This window comes from Bubalus bubalis, chromosome 5 (genome assembly GCF_019923935.1).
Source record: "Bubalus bubalis isolate 160015118507 breed Murrah chromosome 5, NDDB_SH_1, whole genome shotgun sequence".
Taxonomy (NCBI): Eukaryota; Metazoa; Chordata; class Mammalia; order Artiodactyla; family Bovidae; genus Bubalus; species Bubalus bubalis.
In genome coordinates, this window is record NC_059161.1 from 18,993,142 (window position 1) to 19,012,723 (window position 19,582).

Sequence of the window (19,582 nt, forward strand, 5' to 3'; positions counted from 1 at the left end):
TAAGCCTTATCATTCCTGAACAAACTATTCTGATAGGACCAACAGCAGAAAAAGAATATATTCGAACAATGCATTATCTATGAAAAAGTAATACTGATCCGGGTCAAGAATCGTAATAGTTGAAAAAAGACCAAACTGGTCATAGGACACACTAAAGTAAAAACACTGGGGAATTAAAATACCAGAAGTCAACTGTAAGATTTTAAGTGTGTCATTATATAGGTTTACTAACAGAGAATGAAGTTGACAAGTAAAATTGCTCTGGATACACATTAGTACCATCAATTTTATTTGTACAAGAAATGACTGGTCCACTGGACTTTTCTATGTAACTCAGTAATAATTACTGCTCCTTCTGGACAGACCAGTGATATTTCCCCCATAGTTTTAATGTACAAAACCAGAGTAGTTAGAAAAAAAATCCCAAGTATAAATAATGCAACCTTTAATCTATTAAGGGTCACTAAATTGTTACCACTGATTATTAGAAACGATCCATTTTATTTAAACAAACAAACAAAAAAATTAAATTTCTCTTCTTCAGTTTTGGGCCAAGGAATATGCTTGGCAAAACAAAAAAAGCTGTAAAAGCCACAGAGCCTAGTGATTTTTCAGGGAAAAAAAGTCTCAATTCAGGAAGGGACCAAATTTTGGAAGCTTGACAGAATAAAGACGAAAAAAACTCCTTTGAAAAGAAAATGTTAGTTAATTGGTAGAATTTTGGTAGTAATAGGAATTTTAATTAATCTCCTGGAATTATGACAGGGATGAGTGAAGACTTGTGATGCACGGCATAAGAGCTAATGACAAAAGGGTATACTAAGGGGCAGTAATCATATGCTTTTAATACTAAGTAAATGATAATGCTAAATTTAATGCCAATCACATTCAAGGGAGAAAAATCCTTTAGGGTTGTTGGGCTTATCTGATGACTTAGGAAATAGGAAAGAAATTAGACGAAAGTGAAAATGAGCATTGTGTACAGACCATTATAGTCTGAAATTTCTAAGAAATATGCTTTTTGTGTATAACCAAGTTTAGGCCCCCCCCCAATTTTAGCAGTTTTTCTGTCATAGGAGGGCATGAAATCTAATGTTCATCCTTTAAAACTGCTGGGAGAAATGGCTGCCAATCTCTGTTTCATCACTGTCAAGTGAGAGAGGAAGGGTAACTTGTTCTATGCTCTCAAAAGCATGGTTTCCCCAAGACAGACTTTTAATTTGATCAACTTCTGGCTAAAGTAAGTGGGCCCAGAAGAAAAACTATCCAATGAGGGTGCAGAGAGTCTATGAAATAGCTGTGCCTTCTAATCCCAAGCTGGTAAAGGCTGTACTTCAATTACCCTACATGTTGAAGCTTAATAAGGCGTAACTTCAGTTACGGTTGGAATATGGGCAAATGTATTCCACATCTGTTCCTTAAAAAAATGTATCAGGCCTCTTCAATAAATTTCAACTGGTTGCGTGGGCGTGTGTGAAGGCTTTGTTGCAGGAGACATGCTCAGGATTCTGAAGCAGCAGCAACTCAAAACATCAGTAATAAAACTTTGGCTTAAAATTAAAAAGAAAGGAAGGAAAAGTCAAACAGGTGCAAATCGTCTCATGAAAGAGGTATTGTGGACTAAACCCTCAAATGCTGTTCAACATTAGTTTCCCCTGTCTTCACTGTTACCACCTTCATTGTACAGGAGTTATATCATTCTTTTATGGTTAAGTTTCATAAATAATGAGAAAACCATATGTAACAAATACATCATATTTCCCACCCACCCAGCAACCCTCCCCAAAATAAGAAAAGTTACATCAAATTAAAAAGTAGTTTCATGAATGAAGGTCCTGCTCTAAGTCGCACTTTCCCTGCAAGTGCGGCCAGTGCTTTTGCGCTGGGTATGAAGGAAAGGACAAAATTCTCCACATAAACAGACAAAAAATTTAAAAATCAATGTCCGGTTTCAACCAGTCAAAACCGGGCCAAGCGGAAGCCGAGGTATCTCGGTACCGTCCCATCAGAGGGTCCTTGCAATGCCTGTTCTTCATCCTGGTAGGTATCTGTGTCCTTGTGATTGTAAACAATCCAGAAGATACTGTGTTTTTGTTCCTTAAAATGTCCTCTGATTGGCAAAATGAAGTAAATATTTGTTTTAAAAATAGAAAATGAAAATTAAACGAGAAGAAAAGAAAAGAAACACAGTGAGCTTGTTTGGAGTCCATAGGATCCGATCTGGAAGAGCTCGGAAAACGTGTTATATGTCTTCTCCTGTTTTCGGCTGGAAAGGTACTAGAGGTTGCGTTGGTCGAGGAAAGAATTGTAGAGTAGGAAAACCAAGGATGTTAATCTAGACTTCAGAGGATTCAAGTGTTAGCTTCATCATCTGTGTCTTCTATCAATACCTTAGTGTCACGAGCCTTGGATCTAGTGGTAATGAAAGGAAAAAAAAATACTTAGTCCATTATTAAAATACAAACACATCCAAAGTATTAGGTACATTTTCAATCTTACTACCATTAAAAATACATAATAACCAGTCATGGACACTATGTACTACACCAGATAGACTGCTCCTAGAGCTTTGTATTCAATTTCAGATATTACTGGAAAAACACTAAGAAACTAGGTTGTAACCAGAGGAAGGAAGCAACAATGGTAGGTCATGTGTAATGTGCAATGCAGGGGTTTGGATTTTATGATGTATTTTTTTAACCTCTCCGAGATGCCAATTTTCATCTCTGTAAAGCAGGAATAATGATACCTTTTTACATAATACTGCTTTCACTTCATGGAGACAGTACGAATATCAAGTGAGAGAACGGATATAAAAAGCATCAGTAAAGCATTAAACAAATATGAAGAATTAAGATGAGGATGACAGAAAAATCATTTGAGGAACACATGAAAAACTAGGAGAGTTGGCCAGTAGATTAAGACTAAAGGAGAGACATGACAGTTGTCTTTAAACAGTTGATGAAGTATACACAGAAGAGGGGATTCCCTGGTGGCTCAGACGGTAAAGAATCTGCCTGCAATGCGGGAGACCTGGGTTCAATCCCTGGGTTGGGAAGATCCCCTGGAAGAGGGCATGGCAACTCACTCTAGTATTCTTGCTTGGAGAATCCCCATGGACAGAGGAGCCTGGTGGGCTACAGTCTATGGGGTCACAAAGAGTCAGACACGACTGAGTGACTATGCACAGCACACATAAGAGAGAATACTAAGTCATGTTAGAAAGCCCAACCAGGATCAACTGGTTGAAGTTATACTGAAGCATATTTCAACATAAGCTATCTACCACAGTAACTAGCCAACAATAAAATCAGGTGCCTTGTATGGTTATAAACTTCACTATCACTGATGACTGTCAATCAAAATAAGATAATCAACTATTCAGGATTCCATAAAAGAGATTCTTACACAGGATGAAAAATGGAGTATTAGATAACATCAAAATATTCTGCAACTCATGAGCTCCATGAGGTAAAGTAGGTATTATTATTACTCGACAGAGGTAGAAATAGACATTAAAAATGTTAAGGATGTGTTAAATGGTTGCACGAGTCTCAAAGTTAGCATTCAGTCTCAGATCTTATTTTAGATTTGCTGCTCTCTTCCTTTGCACAAAAGCTGCTCCATTGTTCTAAATGTCTTCCCCTGGAGGCAATCTAATAAGCTGGTGTTTTTCCACTGAACATCTGAAGCTGAACATAAAGATCTACTGCTTCCTTGTTTTTGAAGCAGAAAGAGTGTATGTCTGGATTGCCCTCTGCTGGTGACTGGCGAGGATTCGACTTTCAAATTTAGGAGCTCAGTGGGATGACCATCTATTGCACTGTCTTCCAGTCCTTTGTGGACCTCACCTTGCTAACTCTACCAGCCTCCACATCCCCTCCTCTTGCTTCTTCAAACTCTGCTTCCTGCTCTATGTAACAGTATCATGCTTTGTTTTGACGTTCCTCCTACTGACCTCCCTGACCATTCCTTTCCTACCCCTTTTGTTTGTTCTTTTTTTTTTTTTTTTCTCTTGCTTGTGCTTGTTCTCCAAGACAGTTCCTTGCTCTGCTTTTCTCGACCTTCTCTTCTTCAGAGAACTTACAAATTCTATCTGAAGCTCAAGCAATTTCTTCTCTGCTCCTTGTGGGTTATTACCATCTCTATTTTTTTTTTTTAAACTTCCTTTAAAATGTTTCCTCGTTTTCTTTTTTGGCCTACTGTAAGCGCCCTAATCCAAGTCTTTAATGTTCCATACTTAAGAATACTGCAATGGTCTTTTAGTTGATCCAGCCTTCAGTTTTCCCTTTCCCGATATATGTTGCACAGTGCCACTGAAAGTTATGAATGTATTACTTTCAGAACAGTCTATGAAAAAATTCTCTGTGACTTCCTCCTGCCTACAAGATAAAGCTTTCAGCCTTTTACAATCATACTTCATTCAGCTAAATTTTGTTACTATTTGTTATGAGCTCTAGTCACATGGCTTTTCTTTCCATCCCTCATTTCCATCTTTATGTCTTTACTGTGCCTCTAGCTTATTCAAACACTCATCCTTCAGAAAACTGCCCTGTCCCCTCTTTTATTCCAATCCTTTGTGATATCTACTGTCTCTAAATTTCAAATGCGGCCACACATACCCTACACTTAGAGGGTACACAGCTATCCTCCAAACAACTTTTAGGAATATACAAAGTCAGTGACCGATAAAAATATTGCTGTAGTATTTACTAAGAAAGTAAAAATAATAATAGTTTATACTTATTGAGCTCTTTCTGTGAGGAAACTGGTGTAAATTCCAAGTCATAACAAACAATCTACTTAGCCACCCTCTGAGCAAGGACCATACTAATCCCAATTTCCAGATGAGCAATAATATAGAGAAATTAAGTGATTTGGCCAAGATGATACAGACGTCAAGTGGCAGAACCAGGGTTCTTAAAATTTACAACTTGAAAATGATTTTTATACAAGATATACTTAAGAGTCAAATAAAATATTCTCCAATAAGTTTTTCCCAGTGTACTTTTAATGCCAAATCAGTAGGTATTAATACACTAACATACTAATAATATTTTACACTATGTGTCCATTAAGACATTCTATACATAGGTTGTGAAAAATGGCTGAACACCAGCAATTTCATCAGGTTCAACATGACTGCTTCTTAACTTAAATGTTGTTGTTTAGTCGCTAAGTCAGGTCCAGAGTCTTTTGTGACCCCATGGACTGTAGCTTGCCAGGCTCCTCTGTCCATCGGATTTCTCAAGGCAACAATACTATTTCCTTCTCCAAACTTAAATGTTACCAAGTACTAAAACCTGAAGGGAATTCATCTCACAGAAGTGGCAGCCATACGTACTGAGAAGCGAGGCGAGGCCGGCGCAGGGATATGCTCTGGCTGTACTTCCACGGCCGATTCTTCTGGCGGTTCCGTACCCCATCTTCCTGGTCCATCATCTGCTCTAGGAGCGTCTGATCATCGGCATTCAGAGGGGCCACAGAGATGTCCCGCACAGCACGGAATTCACCACAGTTATTCAGATGTTCGTTCTCCAGGCGGAAGAAGTTCCACACAAATCGCCTTAGCAAAATGGGGTAGGAGTAGGTGAGTTACTTATAAAACTTGAATATACTACTGCTATCACCTGTAGACCTCCAAGTACATCAACTTTCCACTCATGGAAATAAACACACACACACACACAAAGGAATTAAGGACTAGAATATTAAAATAGAAAAAGGTGGTGTGTGTGTTGGGGGGAAGGGGACAAAAATGGAATAGGCAAAGAAAAGGGACTCATGGAACACAGGTTCAGAGTACTCATTCTTTCACTTTATTGAACAAATATTTATTGAATACCTACAGTATGACAAGAAAAGCCACAGTGTGACAGAGACAAAGCCTATGCCTGTATAATTTCTAATAACAGAGACAGATATTAAGCAAATAAACAATTAGTTAACAGTATGTACTCTTAAGAAAATAAAGCAGGGCAAGGGTACTTGAGGAGATGACATCTAGCAATCTGAGTGATGTAAGGAAGCAAGTCAGGTAAAATTCTAAAGAAAAGGGTACGAGGCAGAGGTAACAGCAAGTGCAAAAGGGGTAAGGAAACAGCAAGTACAAAAGGTCCCACACTGGAGAGGACTTTGGTGTGTTAAAATAACAGCAATGTCAGTGGGGCTGGAATGGAACAGGAAGGTAAAAAGGGCAGGAGATGACGATGGAGAGGTAGAAAAGGGCCTGATCCACAGACAGCCTTAAAAGCTACAGTATAGAGTTTAGACTTCCAGTGTGACAGAAAACAAGGGAATTCTGAGCTGGAGAATAATGTGATTTAAGATCAATCTATCTGCTGCACTGTGAAGAGATCAAAGACAGCTGAAGGGAGATCAATTAGAAGATGTTGTAGTAGTCCAGGAAAGAGATGACAGAGACTTAGATTCAGGTGGGGATAACAGAGGTGATGAGACACAGACAGACAGGATTTATTTATGAAGATGAGGCTTATTGGACATGGGATGTGGGTGGTCTCAGGTTTTTGTTTTCAGTGAATGGTGACACCATTTACTAGAGATCTGAGTTGTTTCTGTTGCCATTAGGAACCCAAGAGGAAATTTCAGTAGCTAGATGGATATGAGTTTGCAGTTCAAGGGAGAGACTAGGACTATAGACAGCATAAGAACAGAATTTCAAGTCATGGGCTTAGGAATAAGTGGAGGAGAGGAGTAAAGAGGATCAAACCTTAGAGCACACCAACATTTACAATTTGGGAAGAGGAAAAAGAACCAGTAAACAAATCGAGATGGAACAGACCGTGAGACAGAAGACAGTAGTTTCTGAGAAATCAAATGAGCTTTGCTGAGCAGTAAAGTCAGATAAAAGAACCACTGGATTCAGATAGAGGATAAAGAGGCAATATGATCTAAGAGCACAGATTCTGGGAGACTGTCTAGATTCAGATCAGGGATCTGCTACTTACTAAGTGTAACAGCCTTGGATGATTTACTTAACTTATGCTTCATCAGTAAATGAGATAGTAACAGTACTTACCTGACAAGACTGTTGTAAGGATTCACTAAGTTAGTACATGTAAAGTGCTTGGAACAGTGCCAGGTACATAGAACATAACACATTAGTGTTTGCTACTGTTATTAATTTTTAACAAAAGCAATTTAGTTTGAGTACTGGGGAAAAGGACGAGATGAATTAAAGGGAGAATGGGGAAGGAGTCAGAGAGCAGAGATAGCAAGTAAAGTTATCTCTTGAAGAGTTTTGCTGTAAAAGAGAGCACAAAAATGGGCAGTAGTTGCAGGAAGAAAAAATATTCAAAGGATCTTTTTTGCTTCTGCTTTAAATGGGTGATACAACATCTGATTCTATTAACCAAATAATTTTTTAAAAAGAAAAAATCAAGAATAAAAAATTGAGCTACCTCTTTTTTTTTCACTAGAAAAAAAATTAAAGCAGCATACAAGAAAGAGAAAGAAGAGAATGGGGGAGGTGGTGGTGATGGAGAATTTCAATGACATTTCTATTCAGAATTATTTTAAAATTTCCATTGCAATTTCAACTTCAACCCATGGATTATTTATATATATGCTGCTAAATTTCTAAATGTTTGTGAATTTTCAGGTATCTTTTTGTGATTTTATTCTAACATTTGTTAAGACTTCCTTTATACAGCCCAACACATAGTTAATTTTGGTAAATGTTCCATGTGTATTTAAAAGCATTTGTATTTAGTAGCTAGGTTGTACGCAATGCTGTACATAAGTCAATTAGGTAAAGTTGGTTAATTGATCACTTGTTTTCTTAAAATTTTACTTATTTATTTTTGTCTGTGCTGGGTCTTCATTTCTGTGTGGGCTTTTCTCTAGTTGTGGCAAGCAGGGGCTACTCTCTAGTTGCGGTATGCAGGCTTCTTGTTGCTATGGCTTTTCCTGTTGCAGAGCACGGGCTCTAAGGTTCAGAGGCTTCAGTAATTGTGGCACGTGGGCTCAGCAGTTGTGGTCTGCAGGCTCTAGAGCACAGGCTCAATAGTTGTAGTGCACAGGTTTAGTTGCTTCGTGGCATATGGGATCTTCCTGGATCAGGGATCGAACTCGTGTCTCCTGCATTGGCTGCTGCTGCTGCTGCTAAGTCGCTTCAATCGTGTCCGACTCTGTGCAACCTCATAGACGGCAGCCCACCAGGCTCCCCCATCCCTGGAATTCTCCAGGCAAGAACACTGGAGTGGGTTGCCATTTCCTTTTCCAATGCATGAAAGTGAAAAGTGAAAGTGAAGTCGTTCAGTCGTGTCCGACTCTTAGCAACCCCATGGACTGCAGCCCACCAGGCTCCTCCATCCATGGGATTTTCCAGGCAAGAGTACTGGAGTGGGGTGCCGCTGTCTTCTCCTCTGCATTGGCAGGTGGAGTCTATACCAACTGAGGCACCAGGGAAGTTGTTACTTGATTACTTGTTTATACTGAGAAAAGTATGCTAACATTTTCCTCTAAAATTATAAATTTATCTATTTTTACTTTCTAGCAATGTCAACTTTCATTTTACTATTTTCAAGCTATGTATTAGGTGCATACAAATTTGAATTGGCTATCACAGATGAATCTCAAAGTCTTTTGGTTTGAGTGCAAAAGACTTAAGTGCAAAATCAGCTTTAGTGTTCTGCTTATTATGGGGTACCTACCTTCACTTAAGCGTTTGGGCTATCATGTCAGATCACTGATGTTTTTAGGAAGATTAAAAAAACATTTTATCTGGCATTTTTATTGTTTCCACTGAGAAGGTGGGCTAAATAACCCAGGTTGCTAAATTGCAAAATATGATTCTCAAAAGATTTTAATTCTAATTTCTGTTCTAAGACTTTTTACCTCCCTGTTTCTACTCACAACCTTTCCAATGGAGCTCAATTATTTTTTTTAATTTAAAAACTTATTAAGTGAAACACACATTCAGAGAAGTGAACAAGTATGATGGGCACAGCATAATGAATTTTAGCAAATTGAACCCCCGTTGTGTAATCAGCACACATTTCAAGAAACAGAACATTATTGCACCTTACTCCCCACTCAGGAGAAGGCAATGGCACCCCACTCCAGTACTCTTGCCTGGAAAATCCCATGGACGGAGGAGCCTGGTGGGCTGCAGTCCATGGGGTCGCTAAGAGTCGGACATGACTGAGCGACTTCACTTTCACTTTTCACTTTCATGCATTGGAGAAGGAAATGGCAACCCACTCGTGTTCTTGCCTGGAGAATCCCAGGGACGGGGGAGTCTCTGGTGGGCTGCCATCTATGGGGTCACACAGAGTCGGACACGACTGAATCGACTTAGCACTCCCCACTCGAGGTTTTCTTGGTGCCACTTCCACTCACTGTCCCACAAGGGCAAATTCTATTTTGACTTCTAATACCATAGATAAATTTAGCATGCTTTTGAACTTCATAAATTTGAACTCATACAGGGACATACTCTTTTGTGGCTAATTTCTTTTGCTCAATACTTTGCCTTGTGAGATTCATTCATGTTTTTGTATTTAGTCTTTTGTTCTCATTACCAAATAGATTTGCATGTGTGTAAATATCACAATTTATCTATCTGCTCTAATATTGCTAAGCCCTTGGGTAGTCTCCACTTTGGTCTGCTGCAAATAATATTATTGTGAACATTCTTGTATGTGGATCTTGGTGGCCTTAAGTCAGCATTTGTGTTTGCTATATACCCAAGAGTTCATGCACAGCTTTGGTAGATACTGACAAAGAGTTTTCCAAAGTGGCTATTGTACTGGTTTCCTCCTACTTGCAGTGTTTGTAAATTCCAATTGTTCTATATCCTTATCAGTACTTGGTGTGTCTGTAGTTTTCATTTTAGCATTTACAGGTGAGCAGCTGTATCTCAAAAGTAGGTTTAAGTTGCATTTCCCTGGTGACTATTCATGTAAAGAACATTTCCATATGTTCATTAGTCATTTGGATATTCAAATGGAGTCCAATTCTTAAAAAAAGCTTCTAAAAAAGTCACCATCAGCATAACTTTGTAAGAATTAATCTCTTAGTCCTTCAGTCAGAATTTTCCAACACGGAGGCAGATGAGAAGTCTGAGAAAAGTTGGAAATTTTAAGCTTTTCAGGTATAAGCTTTTAATAAAATCTAATTTATAAGTACTGAGTAACATCTTAGGTTAAAAAAAAAAAATCTCTGATAAACTTTACAGTAGTCTGCTTACCGGAAAACCTCAAGGGGAGCAAAGACAGTAGCAATGATATCCCCAGAATGAGGCAACGAAGTCATGGAGGTAATTGAGATCTGGATAGTCCAAGCAAAGCGCAGGATCACATCCTCTATGATGGCACTGTAATAGTAGGCCTGAGGGATAATAAGCAAATTGAGTAAATTGACCATCGTGTTTCTTACAAATAAGCATACCTAGCACAGTAAACAAGAGTCACATATCATACTGACAGGTGTGAGTAAAAGAAGAGTTACATGTTTTAAAAGACTTGACCAATTTAGTTTTTTTTCATAGATAGGACAATCTTCAAAATGAAGTTTTACTGAATTTCAGTGATCCTTTAACAAATATATTAATACTTCGTTACCATACTGTATACTAGGCTCTCTTCTAGACCCTAGAAATACAAACCAGATGAGATCCTGAAGCTGACTGAGATGACATTCTAAAATGTATGTGATACACAAATGGCTCAATAGTTCAAATTAGATTCACTAACTCTGTTATTTGCGCTTTTATTCTCAAATTGCCTTACCCTTCATTTGAAAAAAGTTCTTCCTTCTTTTTTGATGTCAGAAAATAACACGAAGCTTGGATTTCACAAACAATTAAATTTAAGGGATGTCCCATTTCCACATGGGGAAGACAAGCACTCAACTAATTCTTTCCGTTTTAGTTACACAAAGCCTTAAGCACACAAACTGCCAACTGACCGGAACTATAATTCACGGATTTTCTATTCATCTCAAGATATCCAGCTCTTTAAAATATGTATTTAAAGGCTACAACATCTTATGGGAACCAGAACTGCTATGTATTAAATCATAGCATTTATTTTATTAAAAGAATGTCAGCAAAGGAATATCAGTCATGTTAGAAGGCTACTAAACAAAAGAAACAGCAGTCCTCTTCTTGTCCTATTCTCTAGAGGCAAACATCTTCAAATTTTGAGCATTTATCTTCCAGATTTCTAAATAATGTGTGTATATTGCTATATCTTGATTAATCAATTTTAGACATTATTCACTGCTTACTATGATTAATTTTATGAAGATTTTTTAAAACACATTAACATATCTCTCTGTCCCTTCCCCCAGCCATTCAATACAGCAATAATGCAATTTTTGGATAAATCCACATGCAGTGAAATCATTATTAGGTGTCTTGATGAAAAGCTGCAATTTCGTATGTCTTTAAGAGCCAATCAAGCCGATCCACAGTTGACTGATGTGGATGTGGGAGCTGATGTTACCAAAAATTAAAAGTCTTTTGGGAGGAATACACTTAACTTGAGGTCAAGAGATACAGAAAAGTTAAATTTTAACATGGAGATAACGTAAATGCTTCCTGGACCTGGGTATGGTGCTCAACAGTACGCACTGTTAATGCCAAGGAGCTTAGTTTAAGGTTCATATAGCTGTGTTCTTAATTGTTAAATGAACACCCACTGAACTTCACATATAGCTTCTTCCCTTTTTTAGCACAATATATTTAACTCCAATATTTGCCCTTTTAAAGCTGAGAGGGGTATGGTGATCTTCTAGGACATTTTTCTTATATATTTGTAAAGCCTAACGTACAAAAGCATATTATGACCCTAAAAATGGGTCATAAAAATATGTAATAACAAAGAAAGTGGAAGATTCTACTAACTAATTTTATTACACAGAAATAAAAAAGTTAGTACTTAAAGGATGAACAGATTAACATTTAGGTAAAGATATAAATAGTTCATCAAAGCAATCATCATAATAAGATAGAAATGCATTACATCTCTCAGTAAGGCAAGGACAGTACAAGGAGCAAAGCCACATGCATTTGGTGAACAAAAGGCCATCTTTTCTTGAACACATGTCTGCTGTCTGACTTGTGCTTAATATTACTTTTTAAAATTTTCTTTTCAAATGAGACTTAAAAATCACTGTTAATGAACATCTCCTTTTCTGCCTTCATTTGTTTATATGAAGTTACCCTAACATATCATTCATCATATTCAGTCTGTCATTTATATTCAATCCTCACACTTGAAAACAGCCTTCCCTAAGCACCAATTACATATTACACAGTCACACACTTTTCGAAGTTCAATTCTGAAGTATTGATGACATTTTGACATAGTATAAAATATCAGTGGCCCAATTTATACTCCCCTCTGCATACAGAATTTTAGGATTGGGAAAGGATCAAGAGATAATCTAGTGTAACATCCTACCTTACAGAATACACTGCAGTCTGGTTGTCTAAAGTTATGTAGCTCATTAGTGAGAGAGCTGGGGTTAGAATTCACTTATAAGGATTCCCAATTCATTGTTTAATTTCTTTCAATATCTGTACAGATACTTTTGGTCTATTGACTTTTTAATTCAGTCCTTCTCATCCTTTTTTTAGATAAGGTGCTCAAATGATTCTCAAGTAATTATCCATGTATTTTTAGATCAAATAGAAACTTTAAGAAAACTGCTTGAAATAAATGATAAGAAAAGCCTTCTTGATGTACCCAAGCAAAGTCAGGCACACCTCTTTCCTTTGTGCTTTCACAGCACTGCTCATTCAGTCAAGTATTTTTTTATTCATTCATTCATTCATTCATTCCACAAACATTGTCTACTGTATGCCTGGGACTATGCTGGATAGTAAGGGATACAGATACCTAAACAGGTAATTAAAATGCAATGTGATAACTGCCATAATTGGAAGTCTGTATCGTGTAAAATGGGACTAGGACAATTGGCTAATTATGCTTGGAGAAATAAGAAAGGCTTCTTAGAGAAAGGAACAAACTGAATTTTAAAAAGAAGGAACAAGGGATTTCCATGGCAGTCCAATGATTAAGACTTTGAGCTTCTACTACAGGGGACATGGGTTTGATCTCTGGCCGGAGAACTAAGATCCCACATGCTATGTAGCGTGACCAAAAATAAATAAACAAATTTTAAAAATAAATAAGCAGCTTGATGTAGAATGCTAAAAAAATAAAATAAAATAAAAATAAAAAGAAGGAACAAGAATTTGCAAGGTAAACTAAGGGCAAACAGGGCATGTGAGACCTAAGGTAGGGCATAGCCGCTGAGTCGTGCTTGACTCTTTCACAACCCCCTGCATGCACTGCAGCCAACTCCATGGACTGCAGCCCACTCGGCTTCTCCCTAAGTCTCTTGAGACACAGGGAACTGCATGTTAAAAAACAAATCATAAAAGATATTTAATTATTTATTCCTCTATTCTAGTCTTTATTACATTGTATTGCAATCTGTTTACTTATCTGTTTAGAACATAGATTATAGTGTCCTTGAGAACCAGAATTTTACTTTGTTTTATTTCCTACAGCACCCAGAATATAGTTAACATCTGGTACATTTTTACTGACTGAATGGATTAGCATTTTTTGGCAATTATTTTAAGTGGGCTGGTGTTGGGTACATACTGTAATATACCTGAGTGTTCTGTTTTTGTGTTTTTTTCTTTTTTAAAAATAAATACAAGCACTCTTTGTACATACTTTTTGGGGGTATACAATCTCTTCCCGGAGGAAGGTGTTTTCTCCTGCATTCTTATCAAAAAGACCCCAGTCCATCTTCAGATCCCAGATGAGGGTATAACAGGAACTGATGATACAAAAGACGATCCACAGATAAAAGAACACCATGGTGTCTGAGTGACGTTGTTCTGAAGAAAGAAAAGGGAAAGAGAAAATTACTATATTCGAGTAAAATTCTTCATTAAGTAAAACTAATTAAAAAACAGATTCTTCCTCCAGCTCCATAAATAGATTTTAAGTAAATCTCCTTAGTAGGATCCCCATCTAAAAAAAGTTAAGTAATAAATCTGATTTATCTGAAATTCAAAATAATTATCAAACATTCAACAAATATACAAAACTTATACAAAAGTGCATTTAGAATTTAGGGGCTCAATGCTGAAAACATAATATTTCAAGTAATTGTGATGGAGGTTTAGAATATTACAAAAGTTGTCATTTTAATTTTTGCCATCAGGTGGCAGCTTTGGGTCAAAGATTTTTTAAAAATGTATGAAACACCGTTAACAAGGGATGTGCTGCATTTACTTTGAGAAATTCTTGGATCGTTTTTACTTTAGAACATTTCCTTCCCATACTTAGATCTTATCAATATTTATTGTGAAAACAGATAATTTTAATTCTAGATAAAATGCTACAAAGCGACAATTGATAAGGAATGTATCCTTAAGAACATATATGAAAGCAAATTTCTCTCAAACCATAAATCAAAGCATGATATTTTTGCTCCTTTTGGATTTTATTTAATGATGAAGTGAAAGTCGCTCAGTCATGTCTGATTCGTCACAACCCCAAGGACTACAGTTCCATGGAATTCTCCAGGCCAGAATACTGGATTGGGTAGCCTTTCCCTTCTCCAGAGGATCTTCCCAAACCAGGGATTGAACCCCGATCTCCCGCATTGCAGGTGGATTCTTTACCAGCTGAGCCAAGGAAGCCCAAGAATACTGAAGTGGGTAGCCTATCCCTTCTCCAGGGGATCTTCGAACCGGTGTCTCCTGCATTGCAGGTAGATTCTTTACCAACTGAGCTACGAGGGTTTTAAGCTGACAGCAACATTATAAAGTGCACTAAATCAGAATAATACACAACTTTATCTTTTTCACTCTTAAGCGCTTTGTATATTCTCCAATGAAACTCTTCTTTGATAAGTCTGAAAGTTATCATGATGTTATGTCTGTTTTCTGGCTATAAGGCATAGGTATATAATTACTACTAAATGGTCCTCAATCATCAGGAGAAAAAAAAAAAGGTGTCATCTAATTCAAAAAAAGTTTAAATTTCAATTAGTTTCCCAAAGGATTAGAAAGTAAAGGCTGTATCATGCATTATCCATAATCCTTCCTATTAAGATAAACAAGTGCTAGAAATTCCCTGGTGGTCTAGTGATTAGGACTTGGTGCTTTCACTGCCGGGGCCTGGGTTCAATCTCTGGTTAGGGAACCAAGATCCCACAAGCCTCACAGTATGGCCAAGCAAGCAAACAAATAAAAAGTTCTTATTAATCATTTTATATATTAAGGTGTTAAGCACAGTATTATTCAAAGGTGCCTTTTAAACATCTATAATCTATTTAGTTGAAACAGCCATTTGTTATTGATGATAATTGGAGCTCAAAATAAAATAAGCAAAGTACTATGAGAACATCAAGGAGAATGGGACTGTTTCCAAAAGTACGAAATAAGAGGAAGCAGCATTTGAGTTATTTCTAGAAGGATAAATAAACAGTGTTGCAAAAGTCAGGCAGATGAGGCAAGGCTATTCAAGGCTAAAAGAAACTAATGAAAGGCATGAGGGTGGGAAAGTGCAAGGCATGTTTTGAGAAGCTTCAAGTAATCTAAGTCTAGTGTGGGTGAAACAGAAGATGTGGGGGAGTGGGTATGCTTTGAAATGAGGCTAGAAGACATTCTGGGTCTGACTGTGGAATGCTTTCTTGTGACTTAGGATTAGATCCATATTTCAGAAAAATACCTGATTGGCAGGTTGTTTTCATCAGAACTATTTAGTTGGTTAAAAAAAGATACAGATATCTCTGAGCTCCAGTGTGTTGTTAGCAACAGTTTGTACCAGCTTTATGAGCTGATTAATAAATTTTCAAAACTTTGCAAACTGGTTGTTAAACACAGTCATTTTAAGTTAAATTACATAAACTTTATAATCTGCTATATTAAAAACAAAGGCAATGAAAACTCAGATTCATCACTTCCTAATTATTTTACTAAAATTTGATATTATTTGTTCTTTTAGGTTATATATGTTTATTGTATCTATATAATGGAAATACTATACATCATCTCCCAACATTCCACATGAATCATCTTAGTAGCTTGAAATTGGCTACGGTGGCAGTCTGAATTTACACCATGGAAATCAGCAAACACTGCAAATCAGTGCCCCATCCCCATTCCCGGACGAGAGCTACTATTTAAACATGCCAGGACGCCACATTCTTCTCCTGGAAAGTCAGTGGTAGGGAACAGAAATACAAATTTTTAAAATGGCCCATAGCTGATTATAATGAACAGTCAAGCTTGGATATAAACACATTTTAAGGTTTAAACTATTTCCACAAAACTTTCCTCCATCAAAGGCGAAACTGAGTTAATATTTGTACTATAACATGGTGCTATACAAAATATCAATTTAAAAGATTTAACATAATATTTACTTACTACATAGGTTTAGTCAGATATGTTCTGACAAACCTGTTCACTTCATTCTATATACAGACATAGAGTCTAGCTGAGTAATATTTTCATTAATTAGCATCATGGTTGCATAAAAAAAAATCTAACTCATCTACTAAGGTTTGTAAAGAATAAAGCAAATTTAGCAATATAATACAATTCATTCATCATACATTCAAAATAAGAGCAACAGAGAAAAAGACAGAAAAATGAATTAACAATGAAACTAAAAATAATGTGCTAATTTTCTGTTATTTCTTCTAGCTTTTAAATACAAGTTCTATCTTTAGAATATGGGCTTCACTGGTGGCTCAGACAGTAAACAATCTTCCTGCAACATGGGAGACCTGGGTTTGAGATCTGGGTTTGATCCCTGGGTCGGGAAGAACCCCTGAAGAAGGAAATGGCTACCCACTCCAGAATTCCTGCCTGGAAAATTAAATGGACAGTGGAACCTAGCAGGCTACAGTCCATGGGCTTGCAAAGAGTCAGACACGACTAAGTGACTAACATTTTCACTTTTCACTTATCCATCTTTAGAATATAATTCTTAAAATGGGACAATGGGCTAAATTGCCTTCCTTTAATCCCATATTATTTCTATGAAGTTTCTATGAAACATACATAAGGACTCACTGACTTAAAAATATTTTAATACAGTATTTTAGAATAAGTAATTTTTATCTTATGAACTTCTTCAAACAATGATTAACATGCACCTGGTCTACAAATGCTATATTTTTGGTCTCTTTTTAATTATCACCCTTACTTGATCTTTCCCATCTCCTAAATGAGGAGTGCGTCTCCCTGAAATTATCTGCCTTCATTGGTATTCAGGGATTGTATCAGGAAGATATTATCACTTTAGGCAAGCAATTACATCTAATTCTCTGTTGGCTAACTCTGGTAGCCCACTTTAGTAATGTTCAGAATCACAGAAAATCAAGTCATTGGTATTCTACCCTAAGCTTCTATTACACACCTGCCATATTAGAAGCATAATTAATACCAGACATGTGGATAGTAATGGTATCCACTGAATCTAAAACGAATAAGCTTCTTAGAGTTTTGTACCTATTAGGCTTCATAGGAAGAATTAAGCAAAAGAGTATGTTAGGAAAACTGCTAAGAGAGAAAACAGAAAAAATCACATATGGACATCATCCCGAGCAATATTTCATGATGGATATATTAAATAAGGCTTCCCTCATGGCTCAGACGGTAAAGACCTGCAATAAGACCTGGTTCAATCCCTGGTTGGCAACATCCACTGGAGAAGGGAATGGATACCCATTCTAGCATTCTTGCCTGGAGAATTCCATGGACAGAGAGCCTGGCGGGCTACAGTCTATGGGGTCTAAAGAGTCAGGCAGCATGTGAAATATGAAAAAAGTGGCACTATATGTAAAGTGAACAGTGTTCTTTCAACCAAAACCTTTCTACTCTGGTAATAGCTTACTAGTTTTTAATCTGAAATTAAACAAGGAAACAAAACGGACTGGGGACACTGTTTTCAAAGCCCAAGCCTATATAGGTAAGCTGAGTTATGAATGAGTTTGGCATCTAGCAAATTCCTAGTTCTATTCCTATAACCTAAAAGCATCAAAGCACTGAATTATGAGACTAACATGGTTCTATGAAAATTAATGGATCAAAAACTTCTGTGATCTTTAAATACATTTCAGTTAATATCTGAGGTCACATGTGTTATACCTCCTTAGGTGGTTATTAATTTATCCTAGAACAGGCAAGAGAGACATTATATTCCCATTTTAAAGTTAAGAAAGCTGAAGTTCAGCGAGACAGTCAGTAAGTGGAAAGATAGGTGGGTTTGATGTTAGAAGATCTGGGTTTGAATCCAGACTCTACCTCTTTTCAACTTTGTGATTATAGAAAATTCATAATCTTAAAATGACAGACAAAAATGATAATCACTAGGCCTAAGGATAAATAAGGAAGCTAGTAATAGGAATCCTAATCAAAGGAAGTTTTTTTTACTAGACAGCACCATTTCTCTAAGACCATCTCAACTCAAAAAAATAGCTCCATAAACTATTAAGAAATACTAAAAATATTTCCAAGGTATCTGGAAAGCAGAATTTAAAAACTACACACATATTACCATTTCATACTGTATATAACATTATGTTAATAGAAAAAGACAGAGGTAGCTATCCCTGATGAAGAAAGTAAGATTATTAAGGGGATTCATTTTTAACTTTATGTATTATTTGAATTTTGTTTTTTACAGTGATATATACATATCCATGTTTTACTTGTATAATTAAACTAAAAGAAAAAGAAAGTGGGCTAAAGTGTATACCTGTGGCAGATTCATGTTGATATATAGCAAAACCAATACAATATTGTAAAGTTAAAAAATAAAAATAAAATAAAACAACAACAACAACAAGAAAACAGTTACTAATAGGGTGATGATATTTTATAAATGATTTAAAGAAGTGTTTAATGTTGTTACATTGTTTTTATAAAGGACACAGGAATTCATTTACTCATTCAACAAATGTTTACTGAGTGTCTACTACTATAAGCTGTGTTTTATATACATATATTAGATCAGCTGCAAAGAAAAATCTGTTGTCTACTGGGTAACCAGGTATATTTTAGAGAATAGAAGTATACTGAAGAATTATTAAGGGTTAAGTGTGAAAGAGGATGTAAAATGAACAAAAGCACAATGTGTAAGTGTATCTGCAGAACTGTGTACAGAGAGGGAATCAACAGGTTAAGACTTTCAGAAGGGGAAACAGCCAGGAAAGGCTTCCTGGAGGAAGTGCTACTTGAGTTGAGTCTTGAAAGTCAAGTCTTGAGTTAATCAGGTTTGTGAGGCAGAGAGAGCTATATCAAAGAGTAGAGATCATTCAGTCAACAAATGAACACCTACTTAATGCGAGGTATTATTCTAGACACCATGTACACAGTTACGAATCTAATTCACTAGTGGACAAATTTCCTACCCTAATGAAGTTTACTACTTACTTGGGGTAGACAATTATCAGATACACAAATAAACAAGATGATTTCAGATAGTGAAAAGTGCCATGAACAGAACATGGTGACATGAGTGCTTTTGGTGGAATTCCTTTAGATAGATAGTGTAAATGCAGAGAAGATCTC

At 36.6% G+C, this 19,582-nt stretch overlaps 1 protein-coding gene across 1 annotated transcript in view; it reads right to left on the reverse strand.

Moving 5' to 3' along the window:
• Nucleotides 1-260: 260 nt before the first annotated feature.
• Nucleotides 261-19,582, reverse strand: part of XPR1 (xenotropic and polytropic retrovirus receptor 1) — a 202,593-nt gene continuing 183,271 nt past the window's right edge. The window contains exons 12-15 of the mRNA XM_006048596.4: nucleotides 13,719-13,885; nucleotides 10,214-10,353; nucleotides 5,345-5,566; nucleotides 261-2,412 (exon numbers count right to left, since the gene is read on the reverse strand). Of these exons, the coding sequence (XP_006048658.1) occupies nucleotides 2,352-2,412; nucleotides 5,345-5,566; nucleotides 10,214-10,353; nucleotides 13,719-13,885 (590 nt within the window). The 3' untranslated portion in view covers nucleotides 261-2,351. The remainder of the gene's footprint in view (nucleotides 2,413-5,344; nucleotides 5,567-10,213; nucleotides 10,354-13,718; nucleotides 13,886-19,582) is intronic.